Source organism: Acartia tonsa, chromosome 7 (assembly GCF_053477335.1).
Source record: "Acartia tonsa isolate MP-2025a chromosome 7, ASM5347733v1, whole genome shotgun sequence".
Taxonomy (NCBI): domain Eukaryota; kingdom Metazoa; phylum Arthropoda; class Copepoda; order Calanoida; family Acartiidae; genus Acartia; species Acartia tonsa.
In genome coordinates, this window is record NC_137266.1 from 24,357,124 (window position 1) to 24,374,303 (window position 17,180).

At 30.1% G+C, this 17,180-nt stretch overlaps 1 protein-coding gene across 4 annotated transcripts in view; it reads left to right on the forward strand.

Annotated features, from left to right (window-relative positions):
• Positions 1-15,654, forward strand: part of LOC145325121 (delayed-rectifier potassium channel regulatory subunit KCNS2-like) — a 94,745-nt gene extending 79,091 nt beyond the window's left edge. For 2 of the 4 annotated variants that reach the window (XM_080167969.1, XM_080167972.1), the window contains 9 exons: positions 2,084-2,171; positions 2,863-3,006; positions 7,010-7,090; positions 9,483-9,532; positions 9,788-9,840; positions 10,303-10,445; positions 10,760-10,901; positions 11,339-11,396; positions 12,569-15,654. In XM_080167969.1, the coding sequence (XP_080024095.1) occupies positions 2,084-2,171; positions 2,863-3,006; positions 7,010-7,090; positions 9,483-9,532; positions 9,788-9,840; positions 10,303-10,445; positions 10,760-10,901; positions 11,339-11,396; positions 12,569-12,613 (804 nt within the window). In that variant the 3' untranslated portion in view covers positions 12,614-15,654. Of the gene's footprint in view, positions 1-2,083; positions 2,172-2,218; positions 2,307-2,862; positions 3,007-7,009; positions 7,091-9,482; positions 9,533-9,787; positions 9,841-10,302; positions 10,446-10,759; positions 10,902-11,338; positions 11,397-12,568 lie in introns of all 4 variants that reach the window. The other 2 variants (XM_080167970.1, XM_080167973.1) reach the window with 2 other exon arrangements.
• The last annotated feature ends 1,526 nt before the right edge of the window (positions 15,655-17,180 follow it).

Sequence of the window (17,180 nt, forward strand, 5' to 3'; positions counted from 1 at the left end):
ATTAAAGTTTTCTTTCAAAGTTTTTTGAAAGGACTAAAACAAGAAAGATACTTGGTTTGATTTTGCTTTTAGATTGTTCAGAATACAGTCCCTACGCTGTATCTCTCCTTTCGAATGCAATCCTCATTCATAAAAACACACAAATATGCACAAAGCAGAGTCTTTTTGATTTTTCTAATTTTACTAAGAATATTTTAATCATTTATTTACTAATTACGTCACTATTTTCATTTTTTATTTGACAAAACAATATTGCTGTTTTGATACTTCTACCCTAGAAAAAGTTTTTTTTTCCTTCTTCTATATGCAATCTCTTGCCTCCAACTTGTCATGATATTATAATAAAGACATAATACACAATACACATACACACAAATACACATGTTTTCCTCACTGTTACACAGACAAATAAGATTATTAAGTACATCAGAGTAGAGTACATACCAATCAAATATTTTCCAGTTATTGCACTTTAGATCCTTTTTTTATGGGGAAGTTGGATATTAAACCATTTGCACATTGAAAGGTTTATACAGAATTTGTTTTATAGTCCTGCAATACTTAAAAACTAGGCAAAGAACTCTTCCATCGTCAATTTCAACACCAGAAAATATTCTTATGTAAAAATAATGCTTTCCAATTGTTATGTTTCTTACAAACTGATTCAAATCTTATTTACAGTATATATATAATATATTTTTCTTAGCAAAGCTACTCTACAATATGCTATTTTTCGGCCTCTATCTAAGACAGACAGCTGAGATAAGTGATGTCCACAATGTCCATAGAACTGTAGGTCATGATTCAAAGAAATAAATCTTTTTAACATCCGTTATTCGGCTACTTTTGAATTTTGCCAACCTCATTGATTATTTTTTCTTGCATATTATATTTATGCCCATAAGAAATAGCAGTAAGTAAGCTTACTATCCTAAATTTCTTTGGATACAAATTACATTGTTGACTTTTTGAAAAATGGGTAAGTATAGCACAAGTAGGAGTAAGTGTATGTGTGGGTGAGTGTACTTTATTTGATCTCCCAAGATCATCTGGGTCATTCACCTTAATGTATTTGGGTTTAAACCAAACAGGGATAAGAAAATACTTGATAATCATTTTATTGCTAAATTTACCTCTAGATATATCCAAGGCAAAATTGTGAATTGTAATAATTCGTGTAGATTATTATTTTTTTACCTTTTCCTTTCCCTTCCTGGTTTAAGTCAAGAGCTTCTACCAGGCAACACAATGTTATGATCAACCTTATTAGTAGAAATCTTCTGTATTTTTCAAATATAATAATATTTCCAGAAAAATGATTGTTTCTTTACATTTTTCTTCATATATTGTAATCAGTTAATTTCTTTTTTCGTATTAAATGATGTACTCTAGAGGGAAATATTCATTTTGTGAGTGACAGTTAACATCCCAGTAACATTACTAATAAGAATATCATTCGACTTTTTGGCCAACACATTTTGTTCTTAATCAAGTTTTCTCTGGTTTTTGACATCTGTTTGCGGGTGCGTGAGTGTATATTTAATCCTTTAATATGACCAGTGCCAAACAGAGAGGTTGTGCAATCATTTCAATATAAAGGTTCTAGTAGAAACCTTATAATAGAGAGCACTTCATAATGAATTACCAATAAAAAAATTTTATAATCATATTCGATATTTGTTTTTTGTGTTAAAAAAGACAATACTTGATAACTTATATGTAGCTTTACTAATAAAACATACACGGATAACAATATCATTAAAGGCAAAGCTCTAAAATCAGACAGTAGAAAATAGAAACAGTAACACTTGTAAAGAGAAAGAATCAAAGAAGCACAATAAAAAATCATAAGATGCAAACAAAATCAGCATCTTATAATGAACGCACGTACCTATCTGTCAACAATACTAGAGTTGCTATACTTTCTAGTCTGTACCTAAATGTTACAGGAATCATCATGCTTAGTATGTCTTGTTTTGTACGGACCGATACCAATTAAGGAAAAGTTTTGCTTATTTTTTTTTGCCTGAACCACTAAACTACTAAACATTGTTTAAATAATAATGTATGTTTTGTGCTTCAGGCGTTGTATTGGGCAATCATAACAATGACCAGTGTTGGCTACGGCGACATCTCCCCGACCACGTGGTTTGGAAAGCTCGTCGGCTCAGGTGATGACCCCAGTTTTATTTCATGTACTTGATGACTAACTATTTAGGCGCTGTATTGGGCAATCATAACAATGACAAGTGTCGGCTACGGAGATATCTATCCGACAACATGGTTTGGTAAAATTGTCGGTTCAGGTAAAAAAATCCACCAATGAATCAATCACTGAATCACGGTGTTTTGTGAATGTATAGTTTGTGTGATAGTGTGCACTCAACCTTCCATAGATAACAAACAACAGGTTTTTAAATAATATTTAAATGATATAAAAATCAAATGTCATTTATAATATGAGATTAGGAGACATCAAAGACAATACTGCCTAAATTAATCTGCACCACTTTTACCCACAAGCCACAAAATTCAAATTTGGGGAATGATTAATTTATGTCATATTTTCTTATTCAAATCAGCTAAAAGATATTTTTTATACATGCAATACATGAATTAAAGCAAGCAAGCATGTGTTTTGGGGGGAGGGGTGAAATGCAATTAATTTATGACAGCAAAATTTAAGAATTCATAATATGACTTTTGGGTCTTTTCTCTATAAAATCTACCTAAAAGCATAGGCAAAAATTTGTAAATAATGAGCAATGAAATAAAAGCATGTAGTTTGTAAATATAATAATGTAAACCTTGTTTATAAAAGAATCTTTAAATATTTAAGCTTTAAATTCAATAATATTTCAGCCTGTGCCATTTGCGGTGTACTGTGTATCTCCCTCCCCATCCCCATTATTGTCAACAACTTCAACAAGTTCTACGAGAAGGCCAAGATTGAGGAGGAGATCCTTCTCAAGAAGAAGAAGGCATCTTGGGAGGATGCTAAGAGAGGTAACGCATGCAAATTAGTTAGAGCATTTTTGTGTGTTATATTAAGGACATTTAGTGGAATCCTATATGATAAGGGTATACCTATCTACGATGATAGATTATCTTATTGGCATAAGAACATAAGTTAGTTTATCTTTAGATAGGTATACCTAAGAAATATTATGTAATAATCACCAATACAGTGAAATTATTTTATTTCAAACCTGTAAAAAAATAGAGAAAGAAATTTAAAAGTTTTAAGTTGATGAAAACTAAGTGCATGTTTGGTCCTACAAATTATAATGTCCCTATAAAGCAAAAAAATGACAATTATGTCTATAAGTAATTCAGAAATTGCTAAGAAATCACTGATTTGAATATTTGCTAGAGATGGTAGCTTTTAATAAGCAGTATAATGTTTAACATTAGGAGGACTCAGTCGTACAGAGGAACTGAATTTAATTATAGAGCAGCTGTACTACAAAAAAAAGTTATACTGTATTGGTGACCTTATAATCATAACTACAAAAAAAATAAATGTTACATGTAGACAAGTAGGGAATAGTCCCTTCCGTGACATCGCGCCTTAAGGGGCGATTTGTCGCATTTTTAAAATGGCTTTTTATAGGTTATTTTAGGTTAGGTTAGGTTATATTGGGTTAGGTGACTGCCCCATAGGGTTAGGTAATTTGCCCCGCAGGGTTAGAGCCCCCCGCAGGGGCTAGAAATAGGAGAAAACCTACTGTGAAAAATACGAAGAATCGCCCCTTAAGGCGCGATGTCACGAAAGGGACTTTACCCGACAAGTATTTAAACAATACAATATGAGTAATTAATATTTGATTGTTTCATAATTATAAAGTATATCATTAAAATGTTAGACCCCTTTACAATTTAATGCTTCTATCCTTTTATAAATGCATATTATAAAGAATGAAATAAGCTCTTTCCTTTAAAAATAATTATGTAAACTTGACATTGGCAAAGTGTTCGATGAATCTTAAAATAATGTCCATACACATAATAAAGGGGATAGGACAATGGATGATATATTAATTTTCCAATCAATTCATAAACTGGAAAATTATTAACTTGTCTGCATGCTGTCAGAGAGGTGTTAGGTTTTAGTCCGGGTCACATCACTTAATACTAGAAAATACACATTTAAAATGGTACATATTGCTGTTAAATCTTTTGTATGACATTAATTGTTAGAGTAAATTAAAGAGTTGGTTGCCCTGTGGATGTTACTTGACCTATAGTGTCCCAATACTCTAGATGATGTCTTAAAATCCAAGTAGAATCCCGCCCCAACTACTGAGTTATCAACTAGGAAGATTAATTTATCTACCATTGTCTTTTCCTTTCTTAGATTTTCCCTAATTAAATAAGAATTAAATATCTTTGAAATCTTGAATATTTCGGGTAACCCTTCCCTCATTTGTACACCCTTTTATTTCACAACCTTTTACCAAATGGAATGTTTGTTATGTGGGAGTGTCAAAAAAGAGAAAAAAATGCTTGATTGTAAAAAAAATATATTTTCTATTTTGACACTCTCTGTTTTTTGCATCATGGTTGTTAAACACAATATTATATTGAACTGTTGCTAGTTGATGTTAATATATTAGGTTTCAGGATAAAGGTAATTTAATTTCATTACGGATTAAATAAAATATATCTTTACATTTATAATGAAAAGCATTTGCCCCACATTTTCTTAATCTTTTTTTTGCCCAGTCTACATCAATCTTAACGAGTTCCTATTTATATTCTTGTATGTTTTCTTTTTTTGTTACACTCTATTTTTCCATTTTTCCTCATTGACCCAAGCAAACACCTTAACTAATAAATAATATTTTGTGTATAGTTCCTTTCGTAACATCGCCTATTAAGGGGCTTTCGTCGTATTTTTACAGTAGTTTTCTCCTATTTCTAGCACCTGCAGGGGGGCTCTGACCCTGCGGGGAAATCAATTAACCTAACCAAAAATATCCTATCAAAAGATACTGTGAAAATACTACAAAACACCCCTTAAGAGGCGATGTCACGAAAAGGGACTTTACCTAATATTTCTTTTGGTTATATTAACCAGGGCTGGATGGCCACTAATTTTTATATTTATAAGTCACTTTCATCGTGTCTCTCTCTAAACTGTCTAAACATTTTATCTTCCTTCTTCTGTCTCCCTCCTTACACAACTTTTTTCCATTCTATATATATTTTTTAATTTTACCCCCACCCCATATATCAGATTTCTATATCACTTTCTATCTATGTGTATCTAACTAAACTATCTACCTAACTTAATCAGCGCTCCCTGAAATGTAATCTGTAAGAAATTAAGAAAGCATGTATTTTTATCTTCCAATTAATAGTTTCATAAAAGTTTGCAGAAAGAAGGAGAGAGAGGGGGGGGGGGAAAGAAAAAATAAAGAAAGGTGCATTTTTATCATTCAAATAAGGTTAAATAAATATAAGTATAAAAAGATAATCTAATTAATTGAGACAGAGTTAAAAAATTCAAAACATTGAGTTGAAAAAATACTAAAAAACTTATAAATATGCTGAAAAAATCATTTTTAAAGTCTTGAATTGTTTAAATTAAATATATACAATGAAAAAATAATGGCTGTCCTATTCTTTGATAAAATTTAAGCCATTGCATATTTTATTTTATCATTCATTTTTATTCTTTGATTTAATAAGAGTTTATTTTCTAAGAATCAATATTTCTAAAAATAAAACATTTTTATCAAAAAAATGTTTACACCTGCCTACAATAAAAAAAGAAAGTCTGTCTTTTGTCTTTTTATTGTATAAATTGTCATTAATGCATGAAGGTTTACATTTACAGGGTGAGTAAGAAAAACATTGCTTTTCGACTTTTTTACATTACTATGATGATATGGTAACAATAATATGTCCTCTTTTTCTTGTACAAAACTACCTAATACTTTTCAATTAGATGTTTAGGATCTACTGCAGTTCACCGTAAAATATTGCTGTTAAGCAATATTTCCAAAAATCTATGAATTTTAAAGGCTGCTAGCTGCCAAACGGCTGAACGTACAGATCATACCCGCACACCATTTTAAGCGGCATAATAAGGCCTACAAATAATCTGGAATAGCCAAGATTCAATGACGCACAGGGAAAGCTTCACTGAAGAAAAAACGCGTAAAATAGGTCTTTTTCGTGCATTTCTCTGCACTGCGAGATAATTATGCATTATTGATTTATGGCTATTCCAGATTATTTGTAGGCCTTCTTATGCCGCTTAAACAGTGTGCGGGCATGATCTGTACGTTCAGCCGTTTGGCAGCTAGCAGCCTTTAAAATCAAAGATTTTTGGAAATATTGCTTACCAGCAATATTTTACCGTGAACTGCAGTAGATCCAATGTTTATCAAATCATAAAAGTGATATAATTCAGCCAGTTTAAATTTAAAAATAAAACATAAAACACTTCATTACACACAATTTAAAGTCATTTTGCTCTCGAAATTTTGTAAAATATTATTGAAAGTATACAAATAAAGTTTTGTAGAAGGGATAAGCACATGATAAGTTTATTCGGGAATAGTCCCTTTTGTAACATCGCTCCATAAGGGGCGATTCGTCGTATTTTAAAATGGCTTTTTATAGGTTATTTTAGGTTTGAATTGGTTATATTTGGTTAGGTTATTGCCCCACAGGGTTAGGTAATTGGTCCCGCAGGGTTAGAGCCCCCCGCAGGGACTGAAATAGGAGAAAAGCTACCGTGCGATGTTACGAAAGGGACTATACCCGTTTATTCTTCTAATCACAGTATTAAAAATTCAAAAAGGTCAGGTTTTTTAATCGCCCTTTACAATGAGACATTATAAAACAAGAACATATACATAGATAGTCTTCAGTAAAAAAAACTTATACAATTTACATATTTTGAGAAAATTAAACCTAAAATTTAAGTAAGACAAAAAGAGTTCTTTGAAAAAAAGCCACTAACAGAAATAAGAAATAATGTGTAATATATTTTTAGGTGTATTTCAAAACATAAATGAATCCTTTGAACAGCTAAATTCAACGAAATATCTGTACGATATCCTTCACCATCATAATGGTGAGGAAAAAAGAAATGTCTTGTACCATTTTTAAAAATGATTTTTCTCTCTAGAACAGAATTTTTTTCTTCATAAAATTTTACTGAATTCAGTCCTTTTTATAATTTTTCAAAGATTTATATCTTTTTAAATGTCATTATATTTATACCTGACCTATATATAAAGACTATTAAACTATTTTATATCTTAAAACTAGAAAGGTTAAATATAAATCTCATGGCATTTTTGTGATATTATCTTTTTAAAACTTTAAAATGGACTATATATTCGGTTTGTCTAATCAGACTATCTAAAAACTTTTTTTTCCTACTAAATTAGTATCATTTTAGGCTCAGATCGTTATATGTCATTTCATTTTTTTACAACAAGGACAAACTAAGTCGTAGTCAGGGAATTGGAAAAACAATAATCTAATAAAGAAGAAACCTGTCTACGCCTTTTATTTATAAATCATAATTCAGACCAAAAACGACGGTTTTGAAACATTTTCCAGATGATTTATAAAATGTACAGCCTCGACATCTTATTATTCTCTAACTTAGTAATAGTTGTCTAGTTTTTTTCATAATTTGGAATTTTTCATCTGGCAACCATTTTACCTGGATCTAGGAATCCGTGTTTGAAACATGTTAAAAAAAAACTTGAATTGTTTTGTTATTTGGGTTTAAGTAATATCAAACCATCTTTGATAAGAAAAATCAAGTTCAATATTTATATTAATAAATTTTTTTGTCCACCAAAACACGTAAAAAAAGTCAGAAGTATATAATTTAATTCTTAATAAGGGTTTATTGGTTAAATTTGAGTAATTTAGCAAATAAAACATTTCATTGATGTGCTTAGGAGCTTGATTTAAAGAAAAGTCGACATAAAAGATTTTTGAATAAAGAGGTTTGGTATTACCAAACAACAAATATCAAACTTGGCCCTCTTTTTTACACTTTTCAAACTCGGCTTCTATGGGTGGTTAACATTGCTAACAGTCACGCCAAAATCATAGATTTTTTTATAAATCTTTCACTATGCAGATTGCCATACGCTTAATAAAATTTTTATTAGCATATAGATTTTTAAACTTTTAAACTACTTTTTAAAGGATGGATTTAGAGTTATATGTCTCAAGAGCCTAAAATGTAATGCTCTTTTTTTCTTCTTTTTCTTTTTTTTATAATTTCACTTTTTGTTTTGTTTTATTTTAAATCTATAAAGATATAAAATTTAAAAATTGAATTTTTTGTAATTAGCTTTAGTAATAATTTATATATTTTTTATTTTCATTTTTTCGTCTGTTTTATTTATATTTATTTAAAATACTTCATTTTTAATTAATTTTTTATTTCAATTATTTTTTCTTCTATTTTAAGTATTAAATTTGATTTAACAAAAATGATTAGGAACAGCGTCAATTAATTTAAAACAAAAATAATGATTCAAGCTTAAAAACTAAGGTATAGGGAATAAAAATTTGTACATATAATATGTTCTATCTGTGTTTTAAATAAATCTAAATTACTACAGGTCATATTCATAACTCTCGCTTCCTCACCTTATAGACCATACAACAGTTCTGACAAAAATTAGGTAGGTTCACCATTGCTGTGTTAAACCTGAAAACATGTATATAATATAAAATATCCAAAAATCCATTTAAAAACATATGAATTAAGCAATCATGACTGCTTTTAGATTTGCATGTTTTTTTATTACCTTGCATGATTTTTCCCCCCATTTTTAAAAACCCTGTAAAAACCAAAGATTACCATTTAAACATCATTTTTCAAATATGCCTGTTTTTTTATAATATCAAATATTTGCATTTACTAAATGAATAACTGTATACTAAACCACATACATTTTACAATTAAACATTTTCAATATTAATTAAACATACATAACATAATTATGGAAATATTTTGCATGATGCGGACAAAATAATTTTTCTTACTTTGAATGTGTTAAACAAAAAACAGAAAAATACGCACATATACATTTATTGTATATTGATACATATACTTACCTCTATGAAATCTATTTGGTGCAATTTGATAGACCTAACACAAATTTTAAACTATAGGACGTTATACATACATTTTATATTACAATCGAGCGAGTCTAAGTCTACTTGTTTGGAAACATAATAAAAGTATTTTTGTTTTCCTTTTTTGAAACATGATACATGAAAAGGATAATAATATGAATAAGCACAAAAAAGGCATTATTGAGTTGCAGTTAAAAATCTTATAAAAAAAACCTTCAAATTATGATATAATTATCATAATATAATAATCCATGTTGAATAAAGTTTTTTTTAAATTATTAAATCTAAATCAATTTTTGCATTTATAAATATTATATGTTAATTTAATATTGATATTAATATTTACTTTTTAGGTGCTAATTTTGATGAATTAATGAATTATAGAAGACATAGTTCGGCTGCGGTAATTATTTCTATTAATATTTTTTCCTGGTGGATAGGGCAGCATGCCCTCGAATCAATAAACTTAAAATCAATATGGTTTGAGTTTCTTTGATCTGAGGATATTTACATCTTAGGTCCATAACCATTCGTGTAACTTGTTGATTTATTATTTACATCAAAAGATAATTTGCAGTTTAGTTAATAGATTTGATAGGCTTACCTTTATTTGAGTTTTGCTTTAATTTTTCACTGTTCAATTATTTTGTTGATTTAGGGTAAAGTGACACAACTAAATGAACAAAACAAGACTTTATCACAAGAACTTAGGTAAGATATATGTTTTAACATTACGTTACACTTATTTTAATTTAATTAAAATATTTTATTATTGCTGTGCTTTTTATGGGTATTAGTATTTAGTATTGGCCCTAGAGAACTTGAGTAGAACGGGGGGGGGGGGGGGATGGGGCAAATAACCCCCAACTTTGATTTTTTCAAATTTAACATTTTTTGGGAGGGAAAGTTTTTCTAGGTCTGATATCACATGGGAGAATAGATTTACCCTCCCCAAAAATAGTTATAGACCTTTCTGGACCGATAAAGAGAACCATATCGGTTAAGCGGTTACTAAGAACCTTCGCTACACACAAGCAGACATCCAGTTACTTTTATAAAAGATATCAATTACATTTTTGCTATAATTTTGATTGAAAAATAATACCCAACTATCTATTATTTTTTTCTACCTCTCAATCTATCCTATGTATCATATATATCTATCATTTATAGGAACCCAGTAAATAACAAGGACCATAGTCTTGTGAGTGTGGGTAGCCCAGATCATCTTATTCTGAGTACCGAGCACATGCTGAACGCTGTGAATAATGTGAACACCAGTGATTCTCACCATCATGTTATTAGCACTACTGCGGGTATGAACAACCATTTTGACAACAGAAAATATCACCATTTAATAATAGCAATTACTTTCTTCCGTATTTTATAAATACGAGGTAGGAGTGTCCTCGCAGGATATTACAAATTGATTTTAAGCCTGCAGGAATAGGGTCTTTTGCAGGGGTTAGGTAAAAAACAACTACCAACATCCTTTATTTTAGTTTTATACTGAAATTTAGTGGGAGGGAGGGGGAGGGGGGGTAAAAAATTATAAACAGGGAATACTAAAGTTTATTTAACTTATGTTTAAATATTTATTTAAGAAATCAATTATTAATTTTAATTTAAGGACCCCCAGACCATCTGATGTTGACCAGCAGCGGGGTAGGGGGGCATATTAACCACCCCCACCAACCCCTACAGTCACACCACCCCCATGCCATCAATAAGGAGCTACACATGCTGGCAAGCTCTGGTGGCATTCAACATAGGCAATCATTTCATCATTATGATATTTGGCGGTTTCCGTCAAGTACAGAAACCTACCCTTCTTATATTGAAATAGATTTCAAATAAGGTGTTGTTTTTAATTTTTTTCTTTCCTCTTTTAATTTTGGTTAGGTAAGGTTATATTAGATAGTGGGTAGCCCAGCCGTGATCTCTTCTCAACTGTAAAGCTTGTACAGTTCCAGACAAGGTTTAAACTATTTTAGAAGTGGGTACTAGCAACTTCCCAAGAGAAATCGTCCTACATAGATAAAATATACTCCCATCCCTAATTTTGTATTTTAATCTTTTAATTAAATTGTAAAATTTAGTAAAATTTAAAGAGGAAGGTCAGTTTTCATTCCCAATCCCATATTAGGTACCTCCAGGGGCGTAGCTTCTGGTAATCAACGCAATATAATTTAAATGGCATGATTGATAGAAACAGTTTGAATGGTATCCATGAAGCTCCTATGATTAACAACTTTACACATAGTAAGGTAAGCATGAATTGTAAGTAATCATTTTTATTTATTGTTCATCTTTACCAACCCGTTAAATAATTATTATGAACTTTACTTTAAACTAATAAAAGCATAAACATACATTAAAGTATCGTAAAATTGGTATAATTAATGGGAGATTTACTAGGTCCTTTTCTTAATGTACTTAAAATTCTGTCTGGATGACGGCTAAACAAAAGATTTATAATCAAGTTCCTGTCCTTTCCTCAATTTTTTATTTTTTGTTACTAGCTTTCTGTCATTTTTAGTAGCGAAGCTACTCTATAATTAGTAACGAAGCTACTCTATAATTCCGATTGTCTGTTTGTCTGTCCGTCCGTCTGTCCGTAATTAATGAATTGGGGGAAACGTGATTTTCTAGGCTCCTATTTAAGATAGACAGCTGAAATTTTTAGTGAAGATTCCCACTATATATGCCCATCTAATATATACATTGTTTTGTCTGTCTGTTTGTTATTTGGGGTGCTAGATCGATTACTAGATTTTTACGTTTTCGTGATTTTCTCAACTCCTTTTCAAGATAAAGGGCTGAAATTTTCAGAGATTAATTAATTTTATATTCTACATATTTTCACCAAGTTTTATTAAATTTTTTTTGTTAATTGGGGTGCTTGATCGATTTCTAGATTTTTTAGGTTTTCATGGTTTTCTCAATTCCTATTCAGGATTGACGGTTGAAATTATCAGGGATTGGATATGCTTATGTACTACATATTTTCATCAAGTTTCATTAAGATTTGTCTATTAATTGCGGTGCTAGATCGATTCCTAGATTTTTTTTTCATGATTTTAAGATTGCGTGATTTTAAAGTTGTGATGATTTCCCTATTTTACCAATATTTACATTTATTATATGACACTGCTTTATAGTATTTTTTCCTGATATACAATCATAATTTTTGAGCTTCGCTACTTATGGATGTTGTCATCCTTGTTTTTAATTAAGACAATTATAAAGTTTAAAATGTTGTAACACACAAAACAGGGAATATTTTAATTAAATGTAGTTTTGACTTAACCAAAGCGTTTGGTGAATACCTTTATAATCTTTTCTATTAGATCATAGGTTGCTTTGAATAGTGTCACAGGATTTTTTATAAAGTTTTATTTGTTAGATTTAAGTAATTAAATATAAATATTTGTTTCAGAAGAACAACGAAAGCTGTCCAAGTTTTGATAAACTGAAAGATTAACCCACACCCCGAGCCAAGCTAAAGTTGAGTAAGGTTATTAAAGGTTGCGCTAAGGTGAGAGACTCTACGCCTGCTCTAGCTATGACCGCGGATATACCTGCTGTAGCTATGCCCGCAAGAACACCTGCTGTAGCTATGACCGCGGGTACACCTGCTGTAGTTATGACCGCGGGTACACCTGTTGTAGCTATGACCGCGGGTACACCTGCTCTAGCTATGAACGCGGAATATTAACAAATTTTGTGAACCCTAGTTAGAAATTATTCAATTATATATAACGTATAACAAGTAACATTTTAAGAATCCAAGACAAAGTTTATGCAATTAAAAATGCTCATTCGTAAATTATCATTATATTATTATAATTATTTAATTATTGAGATTATGGTTAGAACGTAACATGTACAAATTTACCCTAAAACAATTATTAGTTTCTATTATGACAATATTTTAATTTTTTTAGTTGAAATATTATTTTGAAACTCTTAGGTGAAAAATGATCAAAGTAATAGAAACTCTCATAGCGAATCTACATAATAACTAGCGTATGTTCGTAGATCAATAAGTAATTTATAGGACATGCTTCTTTGTTCTATATCATTCAGAGCAGTTGCGTGCACAGGAATTCACCAGGTTGGTATGAAAAAAAGAAAGACAGTCATTCTCAATTTCTTATTTTAGGAGGGGAAGGGGGTTTACTTGACACCCTCCTACACAACTTCATTCCGATCCCTTATGAGTTAGGAGGTTAAAGGAGGAGCAAAACAAATTAAGGGTCGTGTATATATTATGCAAAGATTCAGGAACGGGACAAGAAAGTCTATGTAAAAAAAATATTTTATCCTGAAGAGAAAAAAGGGTTATAAATCCACTGTAACAATACGATAGATTGATGTACATCCAAGAGGACAATAAACACAACTACCCCTTCTGTGGATTTAAATTACAAGTTGAAATAATTGAACAATCACAAATTTTTACAAGATTTTAGGCCAACGATAACGTGGATTTAAAACTTTGGTTACCAACGTAATTTACAGTCCAATTTCCCCTCCCTCTTTCTCTGGGTCTTACTGGACTATATTACTACTAAGTGTATCTAATTGTTGTCAATACTTGCAATCATTTAGTTACCTCGCTAATAACCTGCAGCCAATTTCCCTTACCAAATAACCTCTAAAGAGGACAAGTATTTAGAACAACAAATATGCAATATTACAAACTATAATTGAAGTCAAGGATATAATAATTGACATTAAATTGCTTTTACCTTATAAGTTAGATATGTAACTAGCAAATAATAGAATAGATTAATATCCGACATTTAATTCCCGAATTGAAGGACAGTGTTTGATAGATAAAAGGTAATGAGGTCTTGCTACTTTTTCTTCCGAACACATTCCCCTCCCCGTACCAAAGCCAATAACTCACCATTTTCCCTAATTTTGTTGTCAAACATCCCAGCACATATAAACAGAAATTTGGGATAAGTAAATTTTTCAAAAAACCTCGAATATGTATCATTTTACCTATTAATAACAATTAAATTATATTTGATTAAGAAAACAATACTAATTGTCTCAATAACGATTACCAGTTTGTATCCAGCAAAAGAAACTGTCTTTTTCATTATTTTTGTACATCTACAATTTTTCGAAATAATGATTCAAATAAAAGATAGGCCATAAAATTTATACACTTATCAATTCCTGTTTGTGTATAGTTGAATCTGGTACACAATCTACATATATATCTCTTCATTGAATGTAAAAATGATGCCAAATCCGATTATTTATGATTTTGTATGACTATCCATCATTGAAATGATGTATTAGCTAGGTTTCCCCCAAAAATAAAAATGTTTATACAATGTTTCAAATATTTCCCTAACTAGGGTTTGTGTTTTAAATTGCATTCCCTATACAAGAAGCCATAAAAATTCTGTAAGTTTCTTGCTAACTGCTGAACTGATTAATTCTCCTTTACAAAGTAGCTTTTCAGAGTGCCTAAGAAATTTATTTGGCGGGGAGGGTAACACCATCCTTAAAAGAGAAATCACCCCCTCCCCCCTCCGAAAAAAATGTTCAGGTTTGCTGTTTAGAATTATATACTTTTTGTGTAAACACTCATACTTTTTCTTATACTGTTTTAATACTGATTTTGTCCTTTTTTTCGTCACTTTTATTTTGGGTGTACTACCATACACTAAAAGAATGTCCAGATTTAAAAAAAACCTAAATATTGCCCTATTTCAAATTTTCCGTAAAATCATTGAAAATTGTTGCAGATAAAGATTTATAATATTTATCTTTACATGAAGAATCATAACAACTTGAAGTATATAAAACCATTTGTTATAGCATTCATCTTCCTTCCTTTAAATCTTTCAAACATTTATAAACAACTTTAAAAGTGTATTTTATTGAAAATATTCGTGTTTCAGTTCTGACGTCATGATAAAAAATCTAATAAATATACTTAATTTTTTGTCATTATTGGCCGAAGTTTCATAGAACACACTTTATAATTTAAATATTAAGCCTACACTTATATCTTACAATTTTCGTAATAGCGCGCTCTATGATCCTTATTAGCATTAATTATTATGTAGTTGTACATTGAAGCTGTATGTAAATAGAATTGCACTTAAAGCATAAATTGTATAAGGTTAATCATTGCAAATATACAATATGTAATTTCCACTTTGCAAGCCCAGGGGAACTACAGGGGTGTTACAATTATCATACAGTTGTTTATAAAAGCACAGTTTTTTATCTCTGTCTGATCTCTGTCTGTCAATTTTATCTAGTGTCTCTTCTTTTTCCCTTTTTAGCCTCTCTAAATCTGCCAATATAACTCTTATTTTTTCCCTATCTCTCATTCTCTGTCTTGTACGTACTGTTTAATATTTTACTTTTCTTTTTCATACCCTTTTCTTTCACATTATGTCTAATGCTAATATCTTCATTTTTATTTCTATTTCCATATCTTTTTCAACTATTTTACGCGTCATATATGTAATATACATCAAATTCTGTCTATCTTTAAAATTCTTGCACAAAATGTCTATCCAGATACTTTGACATACCCAATATTACGCTACAAAGTTATGTGCACTTATTGATAATCAGATTATTGTATCACGCCAGGCAGGGAGGGGACATTGGGTTTCATGCTAGTCCCCAAAATTTTAAATAAATTTTTTCGTTGGCTTAACAACTTTGGGAACTTTTATTGAATTTTAATTTTGTTTCTTCATTATGTTTAGTGTCCAAACGTTTTAACCACTAATTATTATATGCAGAAGAGATAATTTTGTGTATCATCATTGGGGATGTACATCAATTTATCAGTCATTGTCTTATCTCTTTAGATCCCTAGTTCCATTCACAAACTTTTCATATTTCCAGGGATTTAAGGATAGGTCAATTTACGACAAATTATTTGCAAAGCATTTGCGTTTGGGGAAATGAAGTTGTTATTTATTATTTTTAATTAAATTTCAATTAAAAATTAAACATCACGGGTGTTTTAACTTTAGTTTGGCATAAACTGCAAAAAAATAATTATGCATTTTCTTTACAATTAAAAGAATAACATATCAAGACGGATTTATTAAAAGATTTTTGCGTTTGATGTAAAAATATCTTAATTTCATTATCGACTGTTTTCTAACTGGATATTTTATTGAAGGGTCTTTGTATGACTTCCTACGTTTTGTCCTATAAAGTCATAGTTTTTAAATTCGATTGAATCAACGTTTCAAATCAATTTCACATATAACAAGCTAATAAAACACATTTTCCAAAAGAGTTACATAATACATATAGTCAGACGAACGGGAAAGGTGGATGGAGTAGATTTGCCACTAAAATAGATTGTTTCATTGGAGTGGGCAGAAATTAAAAGAGAATTCTATTTCTTTGATCATAAAATATATGTTGTAGATTTATTTAATTTTGTTTTTGATACCGAGTGACTTAGTATTTGATTATATATCTTATTTTTTATTAGGTATTGTTCAAATTAACATTCATTTAATTTAAGAAAATTAGGTTAAGGAAAATTTTAAAAAGTAAATAATTTTATAACTTTAAAAATAAAGACAGTTTTTAACTTGAATTGATTAAAATAACTGAAAGATTTGCTAATGAAACAACAAATTGCAATGTAGCTAAAAAATTATTATTTTAAAAGTAAAACTAAAATACCAGTGTTCCTAATTTAATTTCAATTTGGCAGTAATTATTATTATGAATTTTATTATTATTACCGAGTCGAAAATTCAAAGGAAAGTCTGTAAATCCTACTGACGGCCAAACGGCTGGCTGCACAGTTGCCAACGATGTGCACATTTTTAGATTAAAACTACAAGAACTGATGAAGAAACATAGACCCATTGTTCATTAATATTTGAATTCCATTGAATTCCATTTGAAGGGAGGAGTGGGGGGGGGTCCCAAAGGGTTTAAACACTGTCCCTAATTAGATGGCAAAATAGATCTGATTAGGTTGTACAAACTATCAGTCTCATAACTTTAGCATTAACACAGGGATAATTTTGTTT